General features: G+C 39.1%; 2 protein-coding genes across 10 annotated transcripts; both read right to left on the bottom strand.

Moving 5' to 3' along the window:
• Positions 1-32: 32 nt before the first annotated feature.
• On the bottom strand, positions 33-16,529 carry LOC127454014 (mediator of DNA damage checkpoint protein 1-like). 8 transcript variants are annotated; one of them, XM_051720924.1, is made up of 11 exons: positions 16,497-16,529; positions 15,927-16,065; positions 12,402-13,010; positions 12,242-12,326; positions 9,947-11,021; positions 8,740-9,832; positions 4,403-7,596; positions 4,141-4,323; positions 2,119-2,244; positions 1,909-2,019; positions 33-554 (listed from the first exon to the last, which is right to left on the bottom strand). In XM_051720924.1, exons 1-11 carry the CDS (start codon positions 16,497-16,499, stop codon positions 345-347), a joined length of 6,828 nt encoding a protein of 2,275 aa, XP_051576884.1. In that variant the 5' UTR covers positions 16,500-16,529; the 3' UTR covers positions 33-344. The 8 variants fall into 8 exon arrangements, with proteins under 8 accessions (XP_051576884.1, XP_051576886.1, XP_051576885.1 ...); XM_051720926.1 differs by having other exon boundaries at positions 8,740-9,634; XM_051720925.1 differs by having other exon boundaries at positions 10,145-11,021.
• A 1,715-nt stretch (positions 16,530-18,244) lies between these two features.
• LOC127454016 (tubulin beta chain-like) lies at positions 18,245-23,732 on the bottom strand. 2 transcript variants are annotated; one of them, XM_051720930.1, is made up of 4 exons: positions 23,573-23,732; positions 21,399-21,507; positions 21,129-21,239; positions 18,245-20,081 (listed from the first exon to the last, which is right to left on the bottom strand). In XM_051720930.1, exons 1-4 carry the CDS (start codon positions 23,627-23,629, stop codon positions 19,024-19,026), a joined length of 1,335 nt encoding a protein of 444 aa, XP_051576890.1. In that variant the 5' UTR covers positions 23,630-23,732; the 3' UTR covers positions 18,245-19,023. The 2 variants fall into 2 exon arrangements, with proteins under 2 accessions (XP_051576890.1, XP_051576892.1); XM_051720932.1 differs by having other exon boundaries at positions 21,129-21,236.
• Positions 23,733-24,463: the final 731 nt, after the last annotated feature.

Below are 24,463 nucleotides of genomic sequence, written 5' to 3'. Positions count from 1 at the left end.
AATTAAAAGGTCAAAGACACAGTGCTCTTTATTCTGTCTCAGAAAGAGTTTATTGATGTAATATAATAAAAGCAGGATAGCTCATTCTTCCTTTACTAACACACCTATGCATTGACAACCACCTCTCACACTCTCTTCTTGAGCTCTCACATTCACAGATATCAGTGCGTGTGTGGTTACAACTGTAGCAGCATTTCACATCTAATCTAATTAATTACTGTCTTTTTAAAACTGGCATTTTATTCATTCTCGTATTAATCTTCTTAAGCAGTCTAACGAATCAGATACTGTACAAGACTAGCACAAATTTAATACATGGAAAGTCTTGTTGTATGTCATTGTCACTACTTCCTACGGCCCCTGGCTGAAGCTTTGGGGGCTGTAGGCTGATTAGGCGTGCTGAGAGAGGAAGTGAGAGAATAGACCTGCAGGTCAACTCTCTGCTGCAGAATGCCAGTCAATAGAAACTCTGTGCTGACCACGGGCAATGACACACTCACTGCCTTCTCACAAAGCACCCTATCCTGCTCACATGACACCACCACAGTGTGTTCCTGAAAAGACAGAGGGAAACAGAGAGAGAACGATGTTAATCAATATTAAAGTTTGACAGAAAGATATTGCCAAAAGGGTGTGGACACCCAAACACCACACCCTTATGTGCTTGTTAAGCCTTTAATTTCCAACCCATGGGCATAAACAGGGGATTGGTCCTCTCTAACAGCTTACACTCTTTTAGGAAAGATTTGGCGATGGGGTCTGGCTTGGAGTCAGCATTACATTTTATCCCAAAGGTGTTCAAGGGGATCGGGTCAGGGCTTTTTTGCAGGCCAGTCAAGTTCTTCCACACCAGACTTAGTAAACCATTTCTTTATGAACCCTGCTTTGTGCACAGGGCCATTGTCGTGCTGGAACAAAAAACGGTCCTCCCCAAACTGTTGCCACAAAGTTGGAAGCACACAATGGACCCTTTTCACACTCCCGCATTCGTGAAGTGGAAGTCGTCAAAGTTGGGTAAACGCAAGCTGCAGAAGTGTATGTGTTTTCAGAGTCCTTCAAAGTTTTGCCTGCTTTTACGTTTGGAGACATTGACCGCATTGTCCATCAATGGTTAAATCTAAACTCAACAAAGGTTACAAGTTATTTTTTGAGGGTTATCTGCAAGAATACGAAGGTAAGTTGATAGAAATATATTATTATTGAGAGGTTGTGAATTAAATCAGCAGGCACATATTTATGTATTAAAGGAACGATCTACAAATCTGTCGCCATAAATTGCAAAAATGCAAAAAAAGAGGGCACAGTTAACAAATCTGTGAGTTGTACTTGGTGAAACTAAAACTTGATGGGGGGCAACGCAGAATGTGAAGGAGTGGAGAGACCCATGTCCCGTTCCATCCGACTAACCCTGTCAAACACACACTCTTAGGCCAGTTATGATGTGTAATCATTCCAATGAAACCATGATGGCACAGCTCAGATTTCAAAGCATTTCACAATTCCACCTTGAGCAACTGCTTTAAGTCCTGATCTTGAAAATACTGTCCACAGACGAAAGTGCTTCTTCGTTTAATAATGAACTTATCTTCTTCACATTTAATTGCCTGAACCCACCGAGCTTATACAAAGTTCAGCATCTTTTGTAAATTCATGGAAACACAAATCCAGATGTTTTCTTTTAGAATTTGTGCAAATAAGAACACTGTAGTGGCACTGGCTATTACTGTTCTTCCCCATTGCTGCTACAGTTTACACAACTATGATGACTTCCGCTTCACGAATGCAGAAATGTGTAAAGGGTCCATTCTCTAGAATATCAGAGGGTGTCCACATACTTTTGGCCATTGAGTAGTGTATATGTGAATTAAAAGTAGTGCAGGAGAAATGTGTGCATATGTTTTTAGTTACCTTATGACCAGAGGGCATTTTGGGAAGGAAACGTGCTCCACAACAGGTGATGATTTCTTTCATTTGTGATGGTTCTGGCATTACAGATGGTGTCACATGAATCTCATAACCCTATAAAAGCCAGGTTAAGGTGAATATATGTGATTTTAATGGACTTATTTAAATACTCAAGAACCAGCATTTGATAGAGCATAGCACAAAGAGCCATACCTTTAAAAGAGGCTGGCATTGAGCTGTTTGGAGTGCCTTCTGTAGGCTAAACCTAAACTTCTTCTCCTGCTCAACATCCTTCAATAAATATTCATTAGCAGAGAGGAAATGGCCGGCTTTGCCACACTGAGGAATAAAGAGAGGGAGTCTCTATAATGTACTAGTTAGAGTTTCATAATTACACAGTCATCAGTTTATATCTTTGTTAGATTTCCCCAAATGGCTTAAAAAATATGGATGTATAAAATTTCAATTCAAGTTATTTTAAAGTATGATCTTATCATGGTTTCTGTAGCTCAAATGGTAGAACATGCCACTAGTAATGCCAAGGTCATAGGTTTGATTTCCAGGGAACATATATATTGACAAATATACACCTTTAATGCACCATAATTTGCTTTGGATAAATAAGCATCTATCAAATAAAACAAATGAATAAATGTAAAAGGCCATAAAAATCCCTACTGGGCAATCCATGGCTATAGAGCGCAACAGTCCCCGCCCATTTTTCCCATTAATTTTGTTCCATAGTTATTTCATAAAATCCTTCATAAAATAGTTATAAGCCATGAACCAAACAAACCAGCTCTAAGGTGAATTACAACATTACAAACCTTGATTTCAAGCAAAAAAGTATTTGAAAATCAGACAAAACGACAATGTACAAGACTGTGTATTTAACGTCTTAAATGAGGGAATGAACTACAGTCCCATGAAGCAAACTAAATTATATAATCAAATTAAAAATGATGGAAAAATATAAAAATGTTCATTTAAAGTCGTGAGTATAGAATCAATATGTTTGAAGTATATTGCACAATATTCAGATATACTGTATACAAATTAGTGCTGTCAGTCGATTACATCTTCTAACTTTGTAGTTAATCGCGATTAATCACAGATTTTGAAGTGCTGAAATTTTACACTATATATACTTCTTTTCCTGTCAAAATTCATTTATTTCCATCTTAGGAAAGAAAACAAAACAATATGTAACAATACAATGCTTTATTAACATTTTCCAAACAAAGCCTCTCACAGCACAAAGATAGAAATGCACTAAAATAGCACCAATTCAAGTAACATTAAACATTTCCCAAAGTCAAAGTGGGAGACTGACTAATTGAAAGAACTAGTCTCCCAACAGGTTGCATTTTCATTGCAATGGGAATTAAATCTCTTAAACTCTCCACGTTCATGATTCACGTCAGGGCGTCAGCGCCAAGCTTTGCTTTGAACTCCACATGAAAAGCGCTTGCAGACAAAAATGTCTTATTCTGCGTTTTGGTGATAGTTAAGACTTGACTTGCTTCAAATGCGCCTTACATAGGCTGAGAAATACTTGATTTCTATTAAAAGTCCCTTCTGGGCTTATTTTGTACATTAAATAGCATAAAGAGGTACTTTCTCCATCATTTTATCAGTGACATGGAAGAGCTGTTGTGTGTGTTGTGTGCGTCAGTATACTGATTCTGGACGGACACATTACAAAGGTTCTGCACTTCCAACAAGTGTTTATGCTGGTTTATGCTGTATTAACAGTAAATGCATTAATCACGATTAAGAATTAACGCATTAAACTTTTAAATTAATCGCATGTGTTAACGCGTTAATTCTGACAGCTCTAATACAAATATACAAGTACTGTAGTTTGAGAGTATAGGGAAACCATCTGTAAAGTTGCGTCAATCGTAGAGCCACGGCTTGTTTGCCGTCATTCTCTGATTGGTGGATCTTTCCTCCTCTGGATCATCGGTAAGCTAGTTATTCACCACAAATGTCACTATTGAATGCAATTGATTTAAAATGAAGGTTTGAAATAGTATGGACAGATGACTTCAACAGAAGCATATATCAACGATTAAAAGCCTCCGAGCTAACGGCAGGTCTGTCCATATAGGATTATAAGATATCGTTAATAATCAGTTCCCCTATGGAAAAAATGTATAGGTTTTTACTTCTGGAACCAGATTGTTGCGCTCTATAGCACCAATCAGGGGCCATTAATAAATACTCACTCACCTTTTTTAGCCAGTCAGGAGTCACAATAGGCACTCCTCTGGCAACAGCACACAAAAACTTAACAGTGCGTCTTGCCTTATCAGTCACCAGGTGAGTCATATCGTTAACCCCCTTCGCCAGGCTCCCACCCAACCGGGCAACTACTTTTTCTCCTTCCTCATCAGTCAACCCAGTAAATAACACCTAAAAGGAAAAAGAGTGTGATTGGTGTATTCAACACTGATAAGCTGGGCTTTTGAATGTTTGTGTCTAAATGTGTGACCTTGTGCATCTGACTGGCAATGGAGCGTCGTGGTGTCTTGGGTGTGGGTGGAGGCGTCTCTTCTGTGGATGTGCTTGTGTTGGCTGCTCTCTTACGACCTCTGCTGTTGGTTTGGTGTACAGCAGGCTCTTCCTCTACTGCCTCTGCATCTTGTACACACTCTTTGCTAAGGCCTATTTTGATATTCTCTGCACCAGAAGGCCTGCTTCCTTTCCCCCTTACTTTTCCTGAACTTTTGGCTAGGGAAACTTCCTCCACTGGTTCTGGTAATTTCACACTTTTCCTACCTCTTCCTCTTCCCCTCATTCCTTGGTTCTGAGTTCCCAAGCTATTAGAGGATCTTTCAGAACTTCCTGAACTGGAACGAGATCGGGACTGAGGTACAGAATTGGAGTCCTGCACTGTGTCCTTAACTTCACTTGCAGGACCTGCGATGGTTTTACTCCTGCCAGACTGTCTGCCACTGATTGGCTGCTCTTTAGCTATCTGTCTTCCTCTGCCCCGCCCCCTGCCCCTCCCTCGGCCCCTCTGGCTGGACTGCTCCTGTTGTGAGGATACAGACTGCTCTGAGTTCATTGAGGAGCATGAATGGCGACGTGTCCGTCTGCTTTGAGCTCTATCACTGGGTACCTCTAGTTCTGTCTTTTCCTCCAATTTTTCATTCTCTGAATGGTTCTTATCTGTCTCTTTTTGTTTTCTTTTCTGCTGTGTTTTTGTTTCCATCTCAAGCTTCTTGTTTTCTTGTCTCTCTTTTTCCAATTGTTCTCTCTCCGCCTCTAAACTTTGTAAACACTCCTTCTCCTTTTCCATCTTATCGTTTTGTTCCTTCTCCCTCCTCTCTCTCTCAAGTTTTTCCTCCTCTTCCTTTTTAAGCTTTTGCCTTTCTTCCTCTTCAAAACAATCTTTTTCCTCTTTTTCCCTCTTTAACCTCTCTATTCTATCATTTTCTTCTTTCTCTTTCCTGGTTCTTTCCTCCTCTTCTGTTTCTCTCCTCTCCCTCTCTAATTTTTCCTTTAACTCTCTTTCGAACAGTTCTTTTTCCTCTTTTTCACTCTTTACCCTCTCTTTTCTCTCATTTTCCTCTCCGATTTTTTTCTCTTCTTCCCGTTTTAACCACTCTAGCTCCTCTACTTCCTTTTGTCTCATTTCTTTTTCAGCTCTTCCTCGCTCTTCCCATTCTTCTTTTTCCTTTCTCTCACACTCCAGTCTCTCGTTTTCTTCTCTTTCTGACCTTGCTCTCTCCTCCTGTTCTTGCTGCTCTCTCTCTTTTTGGGCATTCTGCACTATGTTTTCCTCAAATCCTTCCTCTTCTTCCTTTTCACTACATTTCTTTTTCAAACCAGTCCTTCTTGTTGCCCTCCTCATTGTTGCTTTTTCCTCCTCACTCTCTTCCTCTTCCTCAGACAATTCTTTTTCTCTCTTCCTTTTTCCTTCCTGCCCTTTTCTACCTTTTCCTCTGCCTTTACTAGATGCTGCCGTCTCACCGTCCTCCTCTGCCTTTTCTTTCCTCTGTCTTCGACCACTAGTCTGTCTTCTCTGACATGAGCTGTCGGTGTTTGCAGGTTCTTCTTGGGCATTTTCCTCACACATGGGCTGTGTTTCAGCAGTGTTGTGATAGGAGTTTGGTTCGACAGACTGTGCAGGTTCACCTTCATTTTTTTGTCTTCCCCTGCAGAATCTCTTGGATCTGACTCCACTGTTCAGAACTTCATCCCTTTCATTTTCTCCCTCACAAACAGGTTCTGTTTCTGTGATAGTGGGAAGGGATTTGACTGCAGATCCAGCAGTTTGTGTGACCTCGTCCTCTTTTATTGGTCTTCCCCTAAGGGATCTCCTGGTATTGAATCCACTGTTCAGATCTTCATCCCTTCCTTTTTCTTCCTTACAAACTGGCTGTTTTTCTGTTAAATGATGAGGGATGCCCTCCTCTTTTTTTGGTCTTCCTCTGCGTGATCTTCTAGACAACATCTTGTTACTGAGTTCTTTCTCCTGTCCCTCATCTTCCTCATGCATTGGCTGTGTTTCCGTTATGATGACATGAGAGCTGGAGGGTTTTTGGAGTTGTTTGGATTTGTCTTCATCTATCTGCCCGCTGCTGATCACATTGTTCAGATCTTCTGTTGGTGCCTCTTCATATTCACACTTTGGCTGCGTTACAACAACAGAGTCTTTAACAGCAACCTCTGTGGATTTATATTCCTCCACCTGTTGTCCTCTGCCACCAAGTTCTTCTTGTTCCTCACACATAGATTGTGTTTCAGCGATAGTAAAACTGGAGCTGGTGGGTTTTTCAGTATGCTTTATGCATTCATTTTCACCTATTTGTCTCCTTTTGCTGACCACATTGTCTAGATCTTCATCTAGTACCTCTTCTTCCTCAAACACAGGCTGTGTTTCAGCAATAGTGACATGGGAGCTGGAGGGTTTTTCCATAAGGTGTATAGATTCATTTTCATAAGGTACCTCTTCTTCCTCACTCATAGACTGTGTTTCAGCAATAGTGACATGGGAGCTGGAGGGTTTTTCCATAAGGTGTATAGATTCATTTTCATAAGGTACCTCTTCTTCCTCACTCATAGACTGTGTTTCAGCAATAGTGACATGGGAGCTGGAGGGTTTTTCCATAAGGTGTATAGATTCATTTTTATAAGGTGCCTCTTCTTCCTCACACATAGGCTGTGTTTCTGCAATGAAAAGATGGGAGCTGGAGTCATTTTTATCTTTCTGCATTTTTCCTCTACTATGGGGTTTCCTTCTAGCCCATTTCATGTTCCCCTCCTCCTCACCCTCTTGAGCAGACTGCGTTTCATTGGTAGTATCGGACTCCACAAGCTGGGTGGGCTCACTCTGATCTGCCTCTTTCTCCTCTCCCTCCCATATGAGTTGCGTTGGGGCACTGAAAAGTGCAAAAGGCTGCGTCTGCTCCTCTCGTCTAGGGGTGCTGGCGATTATCAGAGTATCTGCTCTGGATAGGTGAGAGTCATCAAGCATTTCTTCGTCGTCATGATCATCATCTTTCTCACCCTTTGCTATAGGGATGAGCAGTATTTTGGCAGTGGAAAGGTTGGAGTAGGGATAGGTATGACTCAGAAGATCCTCCTCCTCTTTTTCTCTGTCTATCTCCATTTCGTATGCCTGAGTAGCGTCAAGATCAAGTTGTTTTGGCCTGAGCCCAGCACTGGCTCCAGTAACTCCTGAATATGACATTAAAGACATAAAATACAATACTCTTTCAATTTTAATTTAAATAATAATTAATTTAATAATTAAATAATGACAGTCTCCAAGATATTAAGCCAACACCTACATGAACAACCTACAGAATAGGTAATATTAACTTTTAGGCATGTTTCAAAAGGGATTGCAAAAAAATCTTTAGAATTTTACTGTGCAAAAGTCTTAGGCACATTAGATGTTTCACAAAAGCATCAGTCTTAAGATATATCTTATATGTCTTATATATTGTAATAATTGTTGAAGATAATATAAATTTAGATATTCAAACATTAATTTAGCAAACAAAACAGAATAAAGAACAAGGAGTCCTGCAACAGATGGTATTGCCCCCACAGAACCCTGATCTTAACATCAACGAGTCAGTCTGGGATTACATTTGAGACAGCCTAAATTCATAAAAGAACTGTGGCAAGTTATCAAAGTTGCTTGGAACAACCTACCTGCCAACAACCTTGAAAAACTGTGTGCAAGTGTATCTAGGAGGATTGGTGCTGTTTAAAGGCAAAGCTTGGTCACACCATATATTGATTTTGGGGTTTTTTTTGTAGTTGTTTTTTTTAGTTTTTTTTTTTTTTTTACTGCACTTTGTATTAAGTATTTGATAAATAAAGTATTTGCAAAAAGTGAAGGCAAAGATGCCCCAATATACAGTATATTTTATTAGAAAGAGAACTCACGTAAGATTAAATGCAAAGCCAAAAAAATGCAGCAATATGGAATACATTATGAAGACAATCCATGTTAGATCAGAAAGTTTTTTTAAACAGGATGCAAGGCAGAGATGCAGCAATATAATTGATGTGTTAAGAGAACCCATAAAAGATAAAGTTTTTAAGACATTTGATTCTAATAAAATGCACGTCCTCACTGCTGGTTCAGGATTTTCTCCTCGAGTTACTTTAGCGTTTAATGTCGGTACTTTTTGTATAGGCACTTGGTACTGGCCAGAACTCTAAGACTAGGTATTTGGTACTTGTATCGGCCTATACAAATTGGTATCGGTGCACCTCTACTATTCACTTTTGCGCAGAACTGAATACGAAATCAACAATAAAAAAACTTCAATAAGATTATTAGGCAGGAAGTGAGTAGGATGTTACCGTATGCCTGTGTGGGCTGTAGATCCCAATCATCTTCTGAGTGCTCAAAAGCTTGGGTGGGTTCCTCAAATCTACTCTGTGCTTGGGAAGGAAAGTTTTGTTTTTTATGGGTGCTCTCTTCTGATTGCTCCACTTTGTTACACATAGAAGCATTCTGACTCTCTGCAGCCTCCAAAGTTTTGACTGGTAAAGGTTTAAAAGGATCCTCATCATCTGTTTCACTGTTTGACTGAAGGTGTCTGGTCTCTGTCTTTTCCTCGTCCTCAGCTTCTTCATCTATGTCTGTGTCACTGTTCATATGGAACTTTGTTCCTGGAACTGCTGAAGGTCTAATGTCACTTTCCTCACTGACCGTATGTGAAACCTCTGTCACTATGGGAACGTCCATGAGATTATCATCTTCTACATCATTGTCACTGTCCAAGTGGATTTCTGCTAGAGTGGGGGCTGATGGAGGATTTACTGGAACAGCTAAAACTCTGGGAGGTTCTGTCTTCTTTTCATGAACATTTTTAGCTATGGGAGTCTCATCGTCCTCAACATCATTATCACTGTCCAAATGAAAATCAGTTGAAGGTTCCACCTTTGAAGATACTTCCATCTGAACATTTGGTTCAGCCTTACTTTTCTCTGTCTCCTCTTCTTCAACATCAGTATCACTGTCCATATGAAGATCAGTTGAAGTTACTGATTCAACCTTTGAAGTTCCATCATTCTGATCTTCATGTTCAGTCTTGCTTTTCTCTTTCTCTTCTTCCTCAACATCAGTATGACTGTCCATATGAAGACCAGCTGATGATACTGGTTCCACATTTGTTGTGCTTTTCTCTTTCTCCTCTTCCTCAACATCAGTATCACTGTCCATATGAAGATCAGTTGAAGTTACTGATTCAACCTTTGAAGTTCCATCATTCTGATCTTCATGTTCAGTCTTGCTTTTCTCTTTCTCTTCTTCCTCAACATCAGTATGACTGTCCATATGAAGACCAGCTGATGATACTGGTTCCACATTTGTTGTGCTTTTCTCTTTCTCCTCTTCCTCAACATCAGTATCACTGTCCATATGAAGATCAGTTGAAGTTACTGATTCAACCTTTGAAGTTCCATCATTCTGATCTTCATGTTCAGTCTTGCTTTTCTCTTTCTCTTCTTCCTCAACATCAGTATGACTGTCCATATGAAGACCAGCTGATGATACTGGTTCCACATTTGTTGTGCTTTTCTCTTTCTCCTCTTCCTCAACATCAGTATCACTGTCCATATGAAGATCAGTTGAAGTTACTGATTCAACCTTTGAAGTTCCATCATTCTGATCTTCATGTTCAGTCTTGCTTTTCTCTTTCTCTTCTTCCTCAACATCAGTATGACTGTCCATATGAAGACCAGCTGATGATACTGGTTCCACATTTGTTGTGCTTTTCTCTTTCTCCTCTTCCTCAACATCAGTATCACTGTCCATATGAAGATCAGTTGAAGTTACTGATTCAACCTTTGAAGTTCCATCATTCTGATCTTCATGTTCAGTCTTGCTTTTCTCTTTCTCTTCTTCCTCAACATCAGTATGACTGTCCATATGAAGACCAGCTGATGATACTGGTTCCACATTTGTTGTGCTTTTCTCTTTCTCCTCTTCCTCAACATCAGTATCACTGTCCATATGAAGATCAGTTGAAGTTACTGATTCAACCTTTGAAGTTCCATCATTCTGATCTTCATGTTCAGTCTTGCTTTTCTCTTTCTCTTCTTCCTCAACATCAGTATGACTGTCCATATGAAGACCAGCTGATGATACTGGTTCCACATTTGTTGTGCTTTTCTCTTTCTCTTCATCCTCAACATCAGTATCACTGTCCATATGAATATCAGCTGAAGTTACTGATTCCACCTTTAAAGCTACATCATTCTGAGCTTCAGGTTCAGTCTTGCTTTTCTCTTTCTCCTCTTCCTCTTCCTCAACATCAGTATCACTGTCCATATGAAGACCAGCTGATGATACTGGTTCCACATTTGTTGTGCTTTTCTCTTTCTCCTCTTCCTCAACATCAGTATCAAGGTCCATATGAAGGTCAGCTGAAGATACTGGTTTCACTTTTGGAGCAACTTCAATCTGAGCCTCTGGTTTAGTTTTGCTTTTTTCTGTCTCCTCAACATCAGTATCACTGTCCAAGTTTAGGGCTATTACGCCAGGCGTAGATGAGCTTGAACAGGGTTCACTGGATCTTTCTATCATTCTGAATCGGTCCATTGCAGCCGAAGAAGGAGTGATGGAACTTTCATCCTCGCTGAGAGGAAAAACAATGAAGAACACAGTAGAGTAGAGATGACAAAACTAAGGGTATTTGTACAATATATTGGCAAGAGGATGGGATGATGGTTTACAGCACAGATTTACACTTATAGTATTAGTCTAAAAGCATAAACAAAACCTGTTATTTTGATACAGTTATATCACTTATGTGGTAACATATTAAAGTAATAGTTCACCCAAAAATTTAACTTCTGTCATAATTTATTCACCCTCAATTTGTTCCAAACCTGTGTGACTTTCTTCAACTGAAACTAAAGGAAATGTTTTTATGAAAATCCCCCTCCGTCTTTTAAATACAGTGGCTGTTGATATTGACTCACTTTACAGTTTACATAGGGACCCAAAATTGTCATAAAAGTAGTCCATGCGACTTCTGCGTCATATTCCAAATCTTCTGAAGGCATACGATAGGTTTTAGTGAGAAACAACTCAGAATTGAAATAATTTTTCAGTCAAAATATTGACGTTTGTTGCATGTTCGTGAGCGCTACGAGAGAAGCTTGTTCACAGTGGCTTGCATGTTCACGGGAGAACTTGCGTTGTTTAGCACTTAAAACAACCTAAGTTCTCACGTGCCACTGTCAACAAGCTTCTCTCATGCACTCATGAATGTGCAACACACTTCAAAATTTTCACTGGAAAATGACCGTATACCTTATGACCGTATACTTGTAATATGACACAGGAGTCACGTGGACTACTTTTATGATACTTTTGGGCCTTGTTTAAGATTTAAATAAGTCGCTCTCAACTGCTATTATATTGAAAAGAAAGTCATAAGGGTTTGGAATGACATGAGGGAGCATAAATTACTACAAAATTTTCATTTGTGGATGAAATATTTATTTTCTTTTTTATAATTTTAGAATAGTTCAGGGAAGTGTACATTTAAAATATGATTCTCATGTCACCATTATGTCATTCTAAACCCGTATTATTTTTTATTTTTTTTACATGGAACACAACAGGAGATGTACGACATAATGACACCATTCACTTTCATTGTATGGAAAAAGATGCAATGAAGGTAAATGGTGACTAAGACTCTTGTCCACAAGACTTGTCCCCTAAGGTTCATTCACAGATGAAATAAAGTTGCATGTGTTTGGAAAATCATGAGGGTTAGTAAATTATGACAATATTTTTTATTTTTTTTTTTGGTGAATTATGCCTTTAAAGTAAAATCCTCCATACCTCTCTGGAATGACATTTCTTGCAGGGGTCAGGAATGTTGAATTTGTGGGACTACACAGATGAGAGGAGGATGCGGAATCTGAAACTACAGAAAGAAAGAGCTCATGAATATAGTATTTTCTATCTTACAATAATTAATTTTATGTCTCGCTTCACGCACCCAAATCCTTTTTCCCATCTGTATCACTTTCTCCATCTGAGCCGGAGTCAGATTCAGGTACCAGGGTAATCTCAGGCTGTTTCCGAGTTGGCTCCGGTGAATGCATACTGTCTGCACTCTTGAGTTGTTCATCATCAACACTCCATAAAGGCACAGGAGGCAAGACATTCCTCCCTTTCTCATTCAACCTATTCCGCATTCCTTTACTCAACTTTGACACTGATTCACTGCTGGGCAGTGCTGGGCTTCCCTTTTTTTCTTGCTTTGATGCTCCTACACCCTCTGGAATTATGCGTGAATCTCTCTTTGAAGTGATTAGGCTGATATATTGGCAAGGTATGTCAGCAAGTACCACACTGTCTCCCTCAGCCAAAGCGTATCGTACATGAGGCGTCAGCTTGAATCTGCCTTTTCTGGTTCCATTCAAACTGCCCATGTCCCACAACAGTGCCTCTATGGCATCAGTGTCATCGGAAAGACTGTTACTAGAGTGGAATACAGAGATGGAGATGACAGCATGTCGACTGGACACAGATCGTGCCGGAAGCAAAACAGAACAGGCAACAGGATCCCGACCCAAGACATTCTCTCCGAGGTAGAGAGGGAATTCTATTTGTTTGTCAAGAAAGAAAAAGAGAAAGGAAAATAATGTTTTAATTTCAGTGATGTTTAGATAATATTATTTTACAACATCTTAATAGTTGAAGTAATAGTTCACCAAAAAATTCAAATCCTGTCATACTTGACATACTTGTCAAATTTTTTCACCCAATTTGGAACGCCCAATTCCCAATCGTGTAATGGTTCGGCTCAATCCAGGTGGCGGAGGACGAAACCCAGTTGCCTCCGCATCTGAGACCGTCAACCCGCGCATCTTATCATGTGGCTTGTTGAGCGTGTTGCCGCGGAAACATAGTGCGTGTGGAGGCTTCACGCCATCCACCGCAGCATCTACGCTCAACTCACCACGCACCCCACCGAGAACGAACCACATTATAGCGATAGTGACTCTACCCTCCCTAGCAACCGGGCCAATTTGGTTGCTTAGGAGACCTCAGCGAGTCACTCAGCATACCCTGGGATTCGAACTAGCGAACTCCAGGGGTGGTAGCCAGCATCTTTTACCACTGAGCAACCCAGACCCCATATACTTGACTCTTTTAATTGAATCTCATATTGTTCCAAACCCACATGACTTTCTTTCTTATAGGAACACAAAAGGAGACATTTTAATGAATTTCACGCTCCATCTTCTTCATAAAATGGTAGTGGACAGCACCTAACTTTAAAATTTAAAAAAAGGATCCAAAAGTATCATTAAAGTAGTCCATGCGAATTATGTGTCATCTGGAGGCATACAATAGGTTTTGGTGAAAAACAACCCAAAATGTAAGACATTTTTCAATAAAAACCTTTACATCCATTAAGCATTCACAAGTACATGAGAGAAGCATGTGAATGAGGTTCTCTCACAGCTCTCATAAACGCACAACTAGTGTCAAGATTTTCACTAAACAAATGACTTAAATTTCAGCTTGTTTCTCACAAAAACCTATCGTATGACTTCAGAAGACTTGGATTAAAAGTAGTCCATGAGTCTCATGGACTACTTTTACGATACTTTCGAGTCCTTTTTTAAGCTTTAAGGTGAGGCACTGTCCACTGCTATTGTATTGAGAAGAGTGATCACGCTGTTCATTAAAACATCTTCTGTGTTCCACAAAGTCATATGGGTTTGGAACAACATGCAGGTGAGTAAATTATTTTTGGGTGAGCTAAAAGGCAGAAATGTAAATAGTTTTTTCTTTATAAGGGTACATTCTACAAATACACTGTCATCCTTTTATGTCAAATACTTCACTGTAATGAATTTATTAACATAAATTCTCAATCTGAATAATACCTCATTTGTTATGCAACATTATGTATACTTAGGCAGAAAATAGAATATTAAGACATTTATCAGCTGTTGTTAAAAAATACACTGCCTGGCCAAACAAAAAAAGTAGCAGTTTGGATTTAAATAAGAAGATACATAAGAGCCTATGATTGGATCAATATTGCAGTGATTAATATGTTTCAGCTGGCAACAATTCTTTTAATCCTATCTGTATTCTATGTTGTGTGTATTGTATACTGTACAATATTCTATATTGTGTGTATTGTATACTGTATATTGTATATTATGATTTGTATAATGTGTTGTGTGTAATTATGTGTATATTAGATATGTAAATTGTGTTGTGTAAATCTGTTTATTGTAAATTGGTATATGTCTCATCACTGTCATGACTGCTATGTTGCTCGGAACTGCACCCAAGACTTTCACACACTATTGCACTTGTGTATATGGTTGTGTGACAATAAAAGTGATTTGATTTGATGCATTGTATAGCTTCTCACTTCTTAAACAACCATGTCGGAAGACGTATCCCGTGGTCATAGAAAAGATGTTACTGTGTTTCAGAAGGGGCAAATTATTGGCCTGCATCAAGCAAAGAAAACAAGGAGATTGCTGAAATCACTGGAATTAGGTTAAGAACTGTCCATCGCATTATTAAAACCTGGAAGGATAGTGGTGAATCGTCAGATTCAAGGAAGAAATGTGGACAGAAAAAAATCTTGAATGATCGTGATCAGAGATCACTAAAACGCTTGGTGAAGTCACATCGTTTCCACACGCACAGTTCGACAAAAACTTACAGAATTGGGACTAAACAGCTGCGTGGCCACAAGAAAGCCACTTGTTAGTGAGGCTAATCAGAGAAAAACGACTTCAATTTGCTAGGGAGCATAAAGATTGGACTGTGGAGCAATGGAAAAAGGTCATGCGGTCTGATGAGTCCAGATTTACCCTATTCCAATGCGATGGGCACGTCAGGGTAAGAAGGGAAGCGCATGAAGCGATGCACCCGTCATGCATAGTGCCCACTGTACAAGCCTCTGTAGGCAGTGTTATGATCTAGGGTTGCTTCAGTTGGTCAGGTCTAGACTCAGCAACGTTACGCAGCAATAAAATGAAGTCAACTGACTACCTGAATGTACTGAATGACCAGGTTATCCCATCAATGGATTTTTTCTTCCCTGACATCACGGGCATATTCCAGGACGACAATGCCAAGATTCATCGGGCTCAAATTGAGAAAGAGTGGTTCAGGGAGCATGAGGAATCATTTTCACACATGAATTGGCCACCAAGTCCTGATCTTAACCCCATTGAAAGTCTTTGGGATGTGCTGGAAAAGACCTTAAAGAGTGGTTCGACTCTCCCATCATCAATACAAGATCTCGGCCAAAAATTAATGCAACTCTGGATGAAAATAAATGTTGTGACGTTGCATAAGGTTGTCGAAACAATGCCACAATGAATGTGTGCCATACTCAAAGCTAGAGGCGGTCCAATGAAATATTGGAGTATGTGACTTTTCTTTGGCCAGGCAGTGTAAAACACAAATGAATTTTTGCCTCAAACCCCTTTTTAATTTGTGATCCTGGAATATAACACACTGAGGGTTTTGGCCTCACCTGTCTCTGGGATGTGGTCGTTTTTAAAAACATTCAATGTTGCCACCTGTTCTCTTTCTGTTCCCACTTTCTTCTCCTCCTCTTCTTCTTCAGAGTATGAATCCTCAATCTGCTGAGTCGCATCCATCCTCCTCTCTGGCTAAAAGTTCAGGTGAGATGATCTTTACCACGGACACATATTACAATCCGTTTGCAAGGTAATAAGAATATCTTAGCTATGGTTTATAACACAGTTCAAGTGTGTAGCATATACACACAACATAAATAAATAGTACTGTTATTCTCACTGATCTGATCAGTATTGATGCATATAAGTGACAAACGCACCTTGGCTGAAAGGTCACAGGATGTTACTGTAACTTCTCAATCCATTTTTAATCGATTAAGTTTTCATTAGTGCTTAAGAGGTGAATGTATTGCAATACAAGTTATCAGGAACATTTAGAAATGAGTAATGTTTCCCTTTATCACGCAAAGACGTGCAAAAATCAAGTTATGAGCAGAATTTACATCTGTACAGGTACACTGTGCATGATCATTGCATTAAATGAAAAATATACGCTACCTTACCATGCAGAACAGTTGGAAACAATTTCCTGAAAACTTAACCCCGCCTTTACAACAAACACTACCTATTTGCTAGTCAAGCTGTCTGTTAGAGACTAAACCCACATTGATTGGCTAAAAATTCGTCATTGCGGCCTGGTCATCTGTCTATTTATTTCGTCTAAAGTTTCCTCCGCTCTCTGCTCTGCTGTGTTATATGGCGCTTATCTCGTTGCTTTTCTTTTTGCAAGATAACTGGTCCTCCATTAGAAATGTATGGCACGCAATAATGTAGATCATTCATACATTTAATACGTTCCTTTACGTTTAAGTCTAGTAATTCTTTACTATTTTCCATGCTCTACTACACAGTAAGGTTCAAAAGTCCACTTGAGAAAATTTTTCGGGTCGTTTTTACATGCTAAAAATTGTTTTAAAATTTTTTTTTTTTTTTTTTTCATTGCAAATTATATTATCAGCGTGACCATTTGAGTAAAAATGTATTAGTATTTTGTATGACAGCATGCATTAGAGTTGGCATGGACTCCAGAAGTCTGAGCAGGACTATATTTGATTAGTTAGAAATATTGCAGAAAGTTTTAAATGTCTTATTCGTTTAATGTCATTTTTTTTATTTTATTTTATTTATTTTTTTTAGATTTTTCAAAATTCAAAGGTTTAAATTACATTTTGAATCCCAGATGTTCAATGTGAATTAAGATTTTTGAATCCCACTGTAGATTTTATGTGTATTTACACAATAGTCTTTATATTTCATTTGACATTTCTTTCTTGTGATGGTCCACTATGCATGTATATTGTGCTAGTGCACTATTACATATTGTGCTGTATTGTATTGTTCTATAAATCATGTTAAATGTATTTAATTCACTAGGGGAAATATATAGCCGATAAACCATTTAACTTTAAACACACCAAAAACCAAAGTAAAAGGCTTGATTTTTTAACAAAAATTTCATTTTTATTTTGGTTTTCTCCAGAGGCTCAGTTTTTCCCAACAGGAAATCAAAGAATATGCATGGGGCATCAAAACATTAGATATATAGATATAGATATAGATATATCTATATATATATATATATATATATATATATATATATATATATATATACACACTACCATTCAAAAGTTTGGGGTCACTTGACTGAAATGTTTCTCATGAGCTTAAAAATCTTTTGATCTGAAGGCGTATGCTTAAATGTTTGAAATTAGTTTTGTAGACAAAAATATATTTGTGCCAACATATTAATTTATTCAATTACAAAACAAACATTTTATTAAAAAACAAAATATATTTTTTTTTATTTTAAACGGATGACTTGGACCGAATAATTAAGAAAAGCAGCCAATAAGTGCCCAACATAGATGGGAACTCCTTCAATACTGTTTAAAAAGCATTCCAGGGTGATACCTCAAGAAGTTGGTTGAGAAAATGTCAAGAGTACATGTCTGCAAATTCTAGGCAAAGTGTGGCCACTTCGAAGATGCTAAAATATAACATAATTCCCATATTTCCATTTCTATTATTCCATAGTTGTGATGACTTTACTATTATTCTAAAATGTGAAAAAAAAAAATAAAATAAAGAATGAGTAAATGACCCTAAACTTTTGAATGGTAGTGTATATATATTTAAATTGCAGTAACTCTTAAAAGTATGGAGTCCATGAATTGAATATTTGCACTAACAATCATTTCAACATGCTAAATCCAACAATTCCTTGTCTGTCCATCTTCATAAGAAAAAATACTTTACCATGTCGCCCTTGTCATTCATCAATTTATTACCTCCACAGACGTTGGCTGGCATCCAGGTGAGGTTAAGATTCAATAACACTGTTTTTCTGAACCTTGTCTTTCTTTTAGTCCTTTTCTTTTTCTTTCTTTCATCTTCCACAAATCATAAATTTCTTTTTGAAAGTGTTCTCAAAATACTCCAATCAGAGCCATCTGTTTTAGTGCAATAGTAACAAAAATAATTACAAACACTATAATAATTATTTTGACTTGAGTTCTTTGCAGACATAAAGTAAATATTAAAATGAAAGAAAAATGAGATGTAGTCTTCCTCCCTGACCCCACCACCTTTCTGGTTTATATCAATGAATCTCACTCAAAGGACAGTTTTCCTCCAAATTACCTTTGGTGTCCTTACGCAATATCTGAATTCTGCCTGACCCGTTCAAACACAAAACTGCAGATATCACTCTGACTTTTTCAATAACTGGATGTTTTGACACTTTTTTCTTCCCTATTGTGTACAGAGAGGAACTGAGGACATTAGAATGGTATAAAATGCTAATAAAAAAAGTGAGTGAATTGTAATCGTAAACACTTGCGCGTTATCCACACATTCAATGTTAAAGAACATTCTTTCTGCATTCCTCTGGTTCTTTTTGGCCCCATTTGTCTAGTGCTATTTTTATCCCATCTGATTGAGACACTAACTGTTGCTACTATATATGTTTTGCTACATTTATCCAAACTTGAACACACTACCTCTTCCCCAAACACCACCCTCATTTCCTTCTTAAGCATCATCCTCTGCATCTTCCTCAAATTCCCCCTCTTCCTCAGCGGTGGCGTCCTGGTACTGCTGGTACTCAGACACCAGGTCATTCATGTTGCTCTCTGCCTCAGTGAACTCCATCTCATCCATGCCCTCTCCTGTGTACCAATGCAGGAAAGCCTTACGCCTGAACATAGCTGTGAACTGCTCAGAGATGCGCTTGAACAGCTCCTGGATGGCCGTGCTGTTCCCAATAAAGGTGACGGCCATTTTCAGACCCCTAGGCGGAATGTCGCAGACAGCGGTTTTGACGTTGTTGGGGATCCATTCCACAAAGTAGCTGCTGTTCTTGTTCTGGACATTCAGCATCTGCTCATCTACCTCCTTCATGGACATGCGGCCACGGAAAACAGCGGCAACAGTCAGGTAGCGACCATGTCTTGGATCGCAGGCAGCCATCATGTTCTTGGCATCGAACACTTGCTGTGTGAGCTCAGGCACAGTGAGGGCACGGTACTGCTGGCTGCCTCTGCTGGTTAGAGGGGCAAAGCCGGGCATGAAGAAGTGCAGACGGGGGAAGGGCACCATGTTAACAGCTAATTTGCGCAAGTCAGCATTTAGCTGGCCGGGGAAGCGCAAGCAGGTGGTAACACCACTCATGGTGGCAGAGACCAAATGGTTAAGGTCGCCATATGTGGGTGTGGTAAGTTTGAGGGTGCGGAAGCAGATATCATATAAGGCTTCATTGTCTATGCAGTAGGTTTCATCTGTGTTCTCAACCAGCTGATGGACTGACAGTGTGGCATTGTAAGGTTCCACAACAGTGTCAGAGACTTTTGGGGAAGGCACCACACTGAAAGTGTTCATGATGCGGTCTGGGTACTCTTCACGGATTTTGCTGATGAGGAGGGTGCCCATACCCGACCCAGTGCCCCCACCCAGTGAGTGAGTGAGCTGGAAGCCCTGCAGGCAGTCACAGCTCTCAGACTCCTTACGAACCACATCCAGAACTGAATCCACAAGCTCCGCCCCCTCTGTGTAATGGCCCTTGGCCCAGTTATTACCAGCCCCACTCTGTCCTGTAGGGTGATAGGAAGGAAGCACAGAAATTAGACTATACAGTGGAAGATGAGTGATTTCAGATTTGTTATCTATATGCATTTGCTTTTTTTGATTCGATTTAATTTGTTTTTATTCAATATTTTCTTAAAGGTATACCAGTATGATTTTCTTTTTTCCGTGGAACATAAATAGGGATGTTAGGCAGAGTGTTAGTCTCAGTCACCATTTACTTCCATTGCATATTTTTTTCATACAATGAAAGTGAATGGTGACTGATGCTAACATTAGCCACTTTTCTACCATTGGGCCAGTGCGAGCCAGGTCTATCAACTGGTCAGCCAGGGCAAATGTTCTCGGACCTCGAGCCACGAGACCAAAATCGATCTGCATTCCCACCATCGGGCCAATAGCCCTGATGCATTGCCCTAAAACCCATCCTTAATACGCCGCCCAGGTGCCAATGTGACACACCTCGCCCATTTCACAAGCAAGAGGGAAACTCAAACTGAGGTATCAGACTCTGGAGACTAGCAAGCCTTCAAAATGAACAAGGATTTGTACTGTGCCCGCAATTGTTTTTTGTTTTTTTCTGAACCTGTACCATTGTGCACTGGATACACAACTTGGCAAGTTTGGTGACAATATACTTAATCACATCTTTGTTTTGGCAGATGCCGTCAATCTGACTTTGCACATTTTCACTAGCCCAAATATTCAGAAGAGACCTGATTTTGTCAACTGACAGTACCTGGTGCTGAAACCTCTTACCTGACTCGGCTAAACTCTGCCTTTAACATTGACACTGCCTCAATCCCCAGTTGGCCTTGTTTAGCTCAAGGGTAATCGGCTCGACCTCATTTGGCCCGACAGTGGAAATGCGGCTATTTTGCTAAACACCTCCTTTGGTGCTCCATGGAAATAAAATGTAATATGGGCTTGGAAAGACATGAGGGTGACTAAATTACAACATAATTTTCTTTTTTTGGGTGAACTAACCCTTAAACTTTTTTCCGACTCCATAAAGCCATATTCCAACTCTAAATTTCCTTTCACCAGTCACTCACCAAACACAAAGTTGTCTGGTCTGAAGATCTGCCCAAAGGGTCCTGACCGCACAGAGTCCATGGTGCCAGGCTCTAGATCCACTAGAATAGCTCTTGGCACATACTTACCTCCTCCATGAGAGAGAGAGAGAGAGAGAGAGAGAGAGAGAGAGAGAGAAAGAAAGAAGCAAACTAGCTTAATACACATAAGAAATTAGACATATGAGACAAAATACAAGTGAACATATTCACTAGGTGCATGCAGGTTTAGGGCTTTGATAAATCAAGTACCTGTTGCTTCATTGTAATAGACGCTGATTCTGTCCAGCTGTAGGTCACTGTCTCCATGGTAGGTTCCTGTTGGGTCTATCCCGTGCTCATCACTAATCACCTCCCAGAACTGCAAACAACACAAACAATTAATACATTTAGCTATTACATGCAGATATAACACTTAAATCCGATTCAGTAAATGTTTTTTGTAAAGCATTTTGAGAGGAAGTGCAAAATAATCTATGATTAGTCTGTAATCTGGATGAACAGCATGAGTTTAGACTGAGTTTTAGCTCAGAGGGAGGCTTTAATCTGAAGCAAAAAGCCTCCATTTATGTGGACGTTTAAATAATTAATTCAATGTTACTGTCCTTGTGACCTTAATCTGAGAGAGAAGCAGAGAGGGGGGACGAGTGGGACATAACAAGGGAGCGAAGCAAAAGCAAATGAAGACATAAAAGATTGTTCTTGGTATATATTGAAAATAATTGTTTTGAAAAAATGAGGCCAATTTACTTGAAGGCGCTGACTGACAAAGCCCTGCTGTGACCCTGTTCTGACACTCATGCCTATCAAAACCTGTAACTCAGGGCAACCTACATTTCTGCTGTGTCATCACACAATATCAGTATAAATAAATTACCATGCTGACACATAAAATCATTCGGTTTTGCTGACTATAAGATGACTCATCATAATCACATCACTCATGAATGAGTTTAATTCCACCAATTATTGAATCTTCCAAATCAATTTAATATCATGAATATGTAATTTACTCATCAATTATTCATATTTAATTTATACTTTTATGCAGGCGATGGACAACGGCTGTTATATCCATTAAATCCATTTGTCAGAGCCTCCCCATCCCCGCCCTGACCTCAGCTGAGTAGAAGACACTAAAAAACTATAATTTGAAAGGCATATCAAAGTCTTATAAAGAAAGATTTAACCCAGTTACTGATGGCACAGAAGACATGCAACAGCTCATGGGCAATATTTAAAAACGTGCATCTTTAATTGGGTCATGGGTGTGAACTATGTTCTTTTTGTCAGCTTTAATCCCTTTGTTGATGTGGTACCGTATCGCATATAATGGACTAAGGGGATATTTAAATTACATAATACTAGCAAAACTGTATTTTTTGTTAGAATACTTGCAGTAAAAGGGGGCCAATTTTAAGGCAAATTAAACAATGACTTGATCCATAGGGACACTAACACAAGGTAATTTAACTGATTAAAAGAAGACTTCACAAAGACATGATAACAGACTACTTCAATAAATATTTTCTGATACTTTTTCCGAAAAACTATTTTTCTTTGTCGTTCTCCATCGCCCCACCCTTCCCATCCTCAGCATGAACAGTCCATCACAGGGCTCCATATCTGCACATCGCCAAGAGTTTAATATAATTATAAAGGAAGAAATTATTTGAAAAAAAATCATCCCAACCGATAATGTGGCTGTTCATGCATGTGGTAGTTATATTAGTGCCACGTGTCATAGTTCGCGTCACTGATGTCACTGATCGTCCTGACAGCTGTTTTAAAGGGCTCGTGACAGTGATAACTGGTGGGAAGAGTAATAATTATTGTGCGCGCGGCTGCTCAGATCAGACCTGCCACACCCGGTGCATTGCAAAGAATGGGAGAAAGAAAGAAGACAAACCCCCCTCTGCTCATTCAGTCCCTACACCCACCGTACTCTGATTTCTAGACAAAGAGATTTTTGACTATGCGGAATTTGAGCTCATTCATTCTTAAACAAATAGCAATTTTCTATTAAGAAACAGAAAAAGAGACTCCCCGAATTTGGGACGTGAATAAAGGGGCTCAGATGAGGCAAAATGGGTACAATGTTACACCAGACTAATAAAAAAGATTCCAGTAAATAGAGAATTAATGGAAAGGGGATTATAAATCTGTCCAACATGTTGCTACCATGTAATACATTACTAATTGTGCACGTTTAAATAAATATGTACAGCGTAATATTTTTAATAGCCTACTAACTTGTTGAGAAATCCGGCACAAAGTTAACACCTCATTTTTATATTTTTTGTAAAAGTAAAAGCCGAGCTTTAGTCTTGTCAATGCACTGGCATCCTCAACACACAGGAGCTTCATTGTTGCATTAGATGCCAAATACAAATGACTCGCTTCATACTCTGAAAAACTCTTCTTACCTTGGCACCAATTTGGTTTCCGCACTGACCGGCCTGGATATGAACAATCTCCCTCATTGTTAGAAATTTTGCGAGAAGTTTTCAAATAAATGTGCAAAGTAACGGCGTGGCTCAGCAATTATTTGGAAAAGCCGGACAAAGGCTTTATATTCCTGGGCTGTCTCCAGAACGAGACTGGAATATTAATGGGCGTGGTTTGCACGCACTGCCGCATGTTGAGAAACCTGATTGGTTCTACACATTTTACTGGTGGAGACTAGAGCGGGGACCCCATATATACAGTATAGTAAGTGCCAACATGGACTGTGTGTAGAAAAAAGAGAAGTCTGCTAGATGATGTATCAAGTTGTGATCAGAATTCTATACGAAACATTTCATTTGTTATTCCGCGAATAATGCATAATGCATTTATAGACAGACTGGACAATATCATATCTTATTTAACCCTTAAATGCATGGGAATTTCACCAAACAATCTTACATATTCGGGTCTTTAGAGACCCGACACACAATGACGTGCACAGACCTTAGCAGGGACAGGGGCGGATGGTTAGAAAAGGGCATTGATTTATATATATATATATATATATATATATATATATATATATATATATATATATATATATATATATATAATAGTGCATAATTGTTTTTCAGTTTTTCCTTTATCACAAATAATAACCTATTCTGTTATATTTCTCACAAAAAGCACCATGGTAATACACTTGTTTATTTATTTATTTTCAAACATGGTCAGTGATAACCCCATGTTTATGACATGTGTCATAGTAAAACCATGGTATTTTTTAAAGTACCTTGGAGTACCATGACAGTATCATGAAATATGAACATGATCAATCATTCAGTACCATGGCATTACCGTGGTAACGT

Source organism: Myxocyprinus asiaticus, chromosome 16 (assembly GCF_019703515.2).
Source record: "Myxocyprinus asiaticus isolate MX2 ecotype Aquarium Trade chromosome 16, UBuf_Myxa_2, whole genome shotgun sequence".
NCBI lineage: Eukaryota > Metazoa > Chordata > Actinopteri > Cypriniformes > Catostomidae > Myxocyprinus > Myxocyprinus asiaticus.
Note: the sequence above shows the minus strand (reverse complement) of the source record. Positions and strands in the feature narration are given on the sequence as shown.

Excerpts from the sequence above, each read along its gene's own strand:
- LOC127454014 (XM_051720922.1), bottom strand. Across the intron at positions 11,022-12,241 it reads AGAAATGTCATTCCAGAGAG|CGAGGATGAAAGTTCCATCA; the intron begins GTATGGAGGATT and ends TTTTCCTCTCAG. Across the intron at positions 2,020-2,118 it reads AATGCCAGCCTCTTTTAAAG|GGTTATGAGATTCATGTGAC; the intron begins GTATGGCTCTTT and ends TGGCTTTTATAG.
- LOC127454016 (XM_051720930.1), bottom strand. The coding sequence starts at position 23,629 with ATGAGGGAGATTGTTCATATCCAGGCCGGTCAGTGCGGAAACCAAATT. Across the intron at positions 21,240-21,398 it reads CTATTACAATGAAGCAACAG|GAGGTAAGTATGTGCCAAGA; the intron begins GTACTTGATTTA and ends TCTCTCATGGAG. Across the intron at positions 20,082-21,128 it reads ACCAGACAACTTTGTGTTTG|GACAGAGTGGGGCTGGTAAT; the intron begins GTGAGTGACTGG and ends ATCACCCTACAG.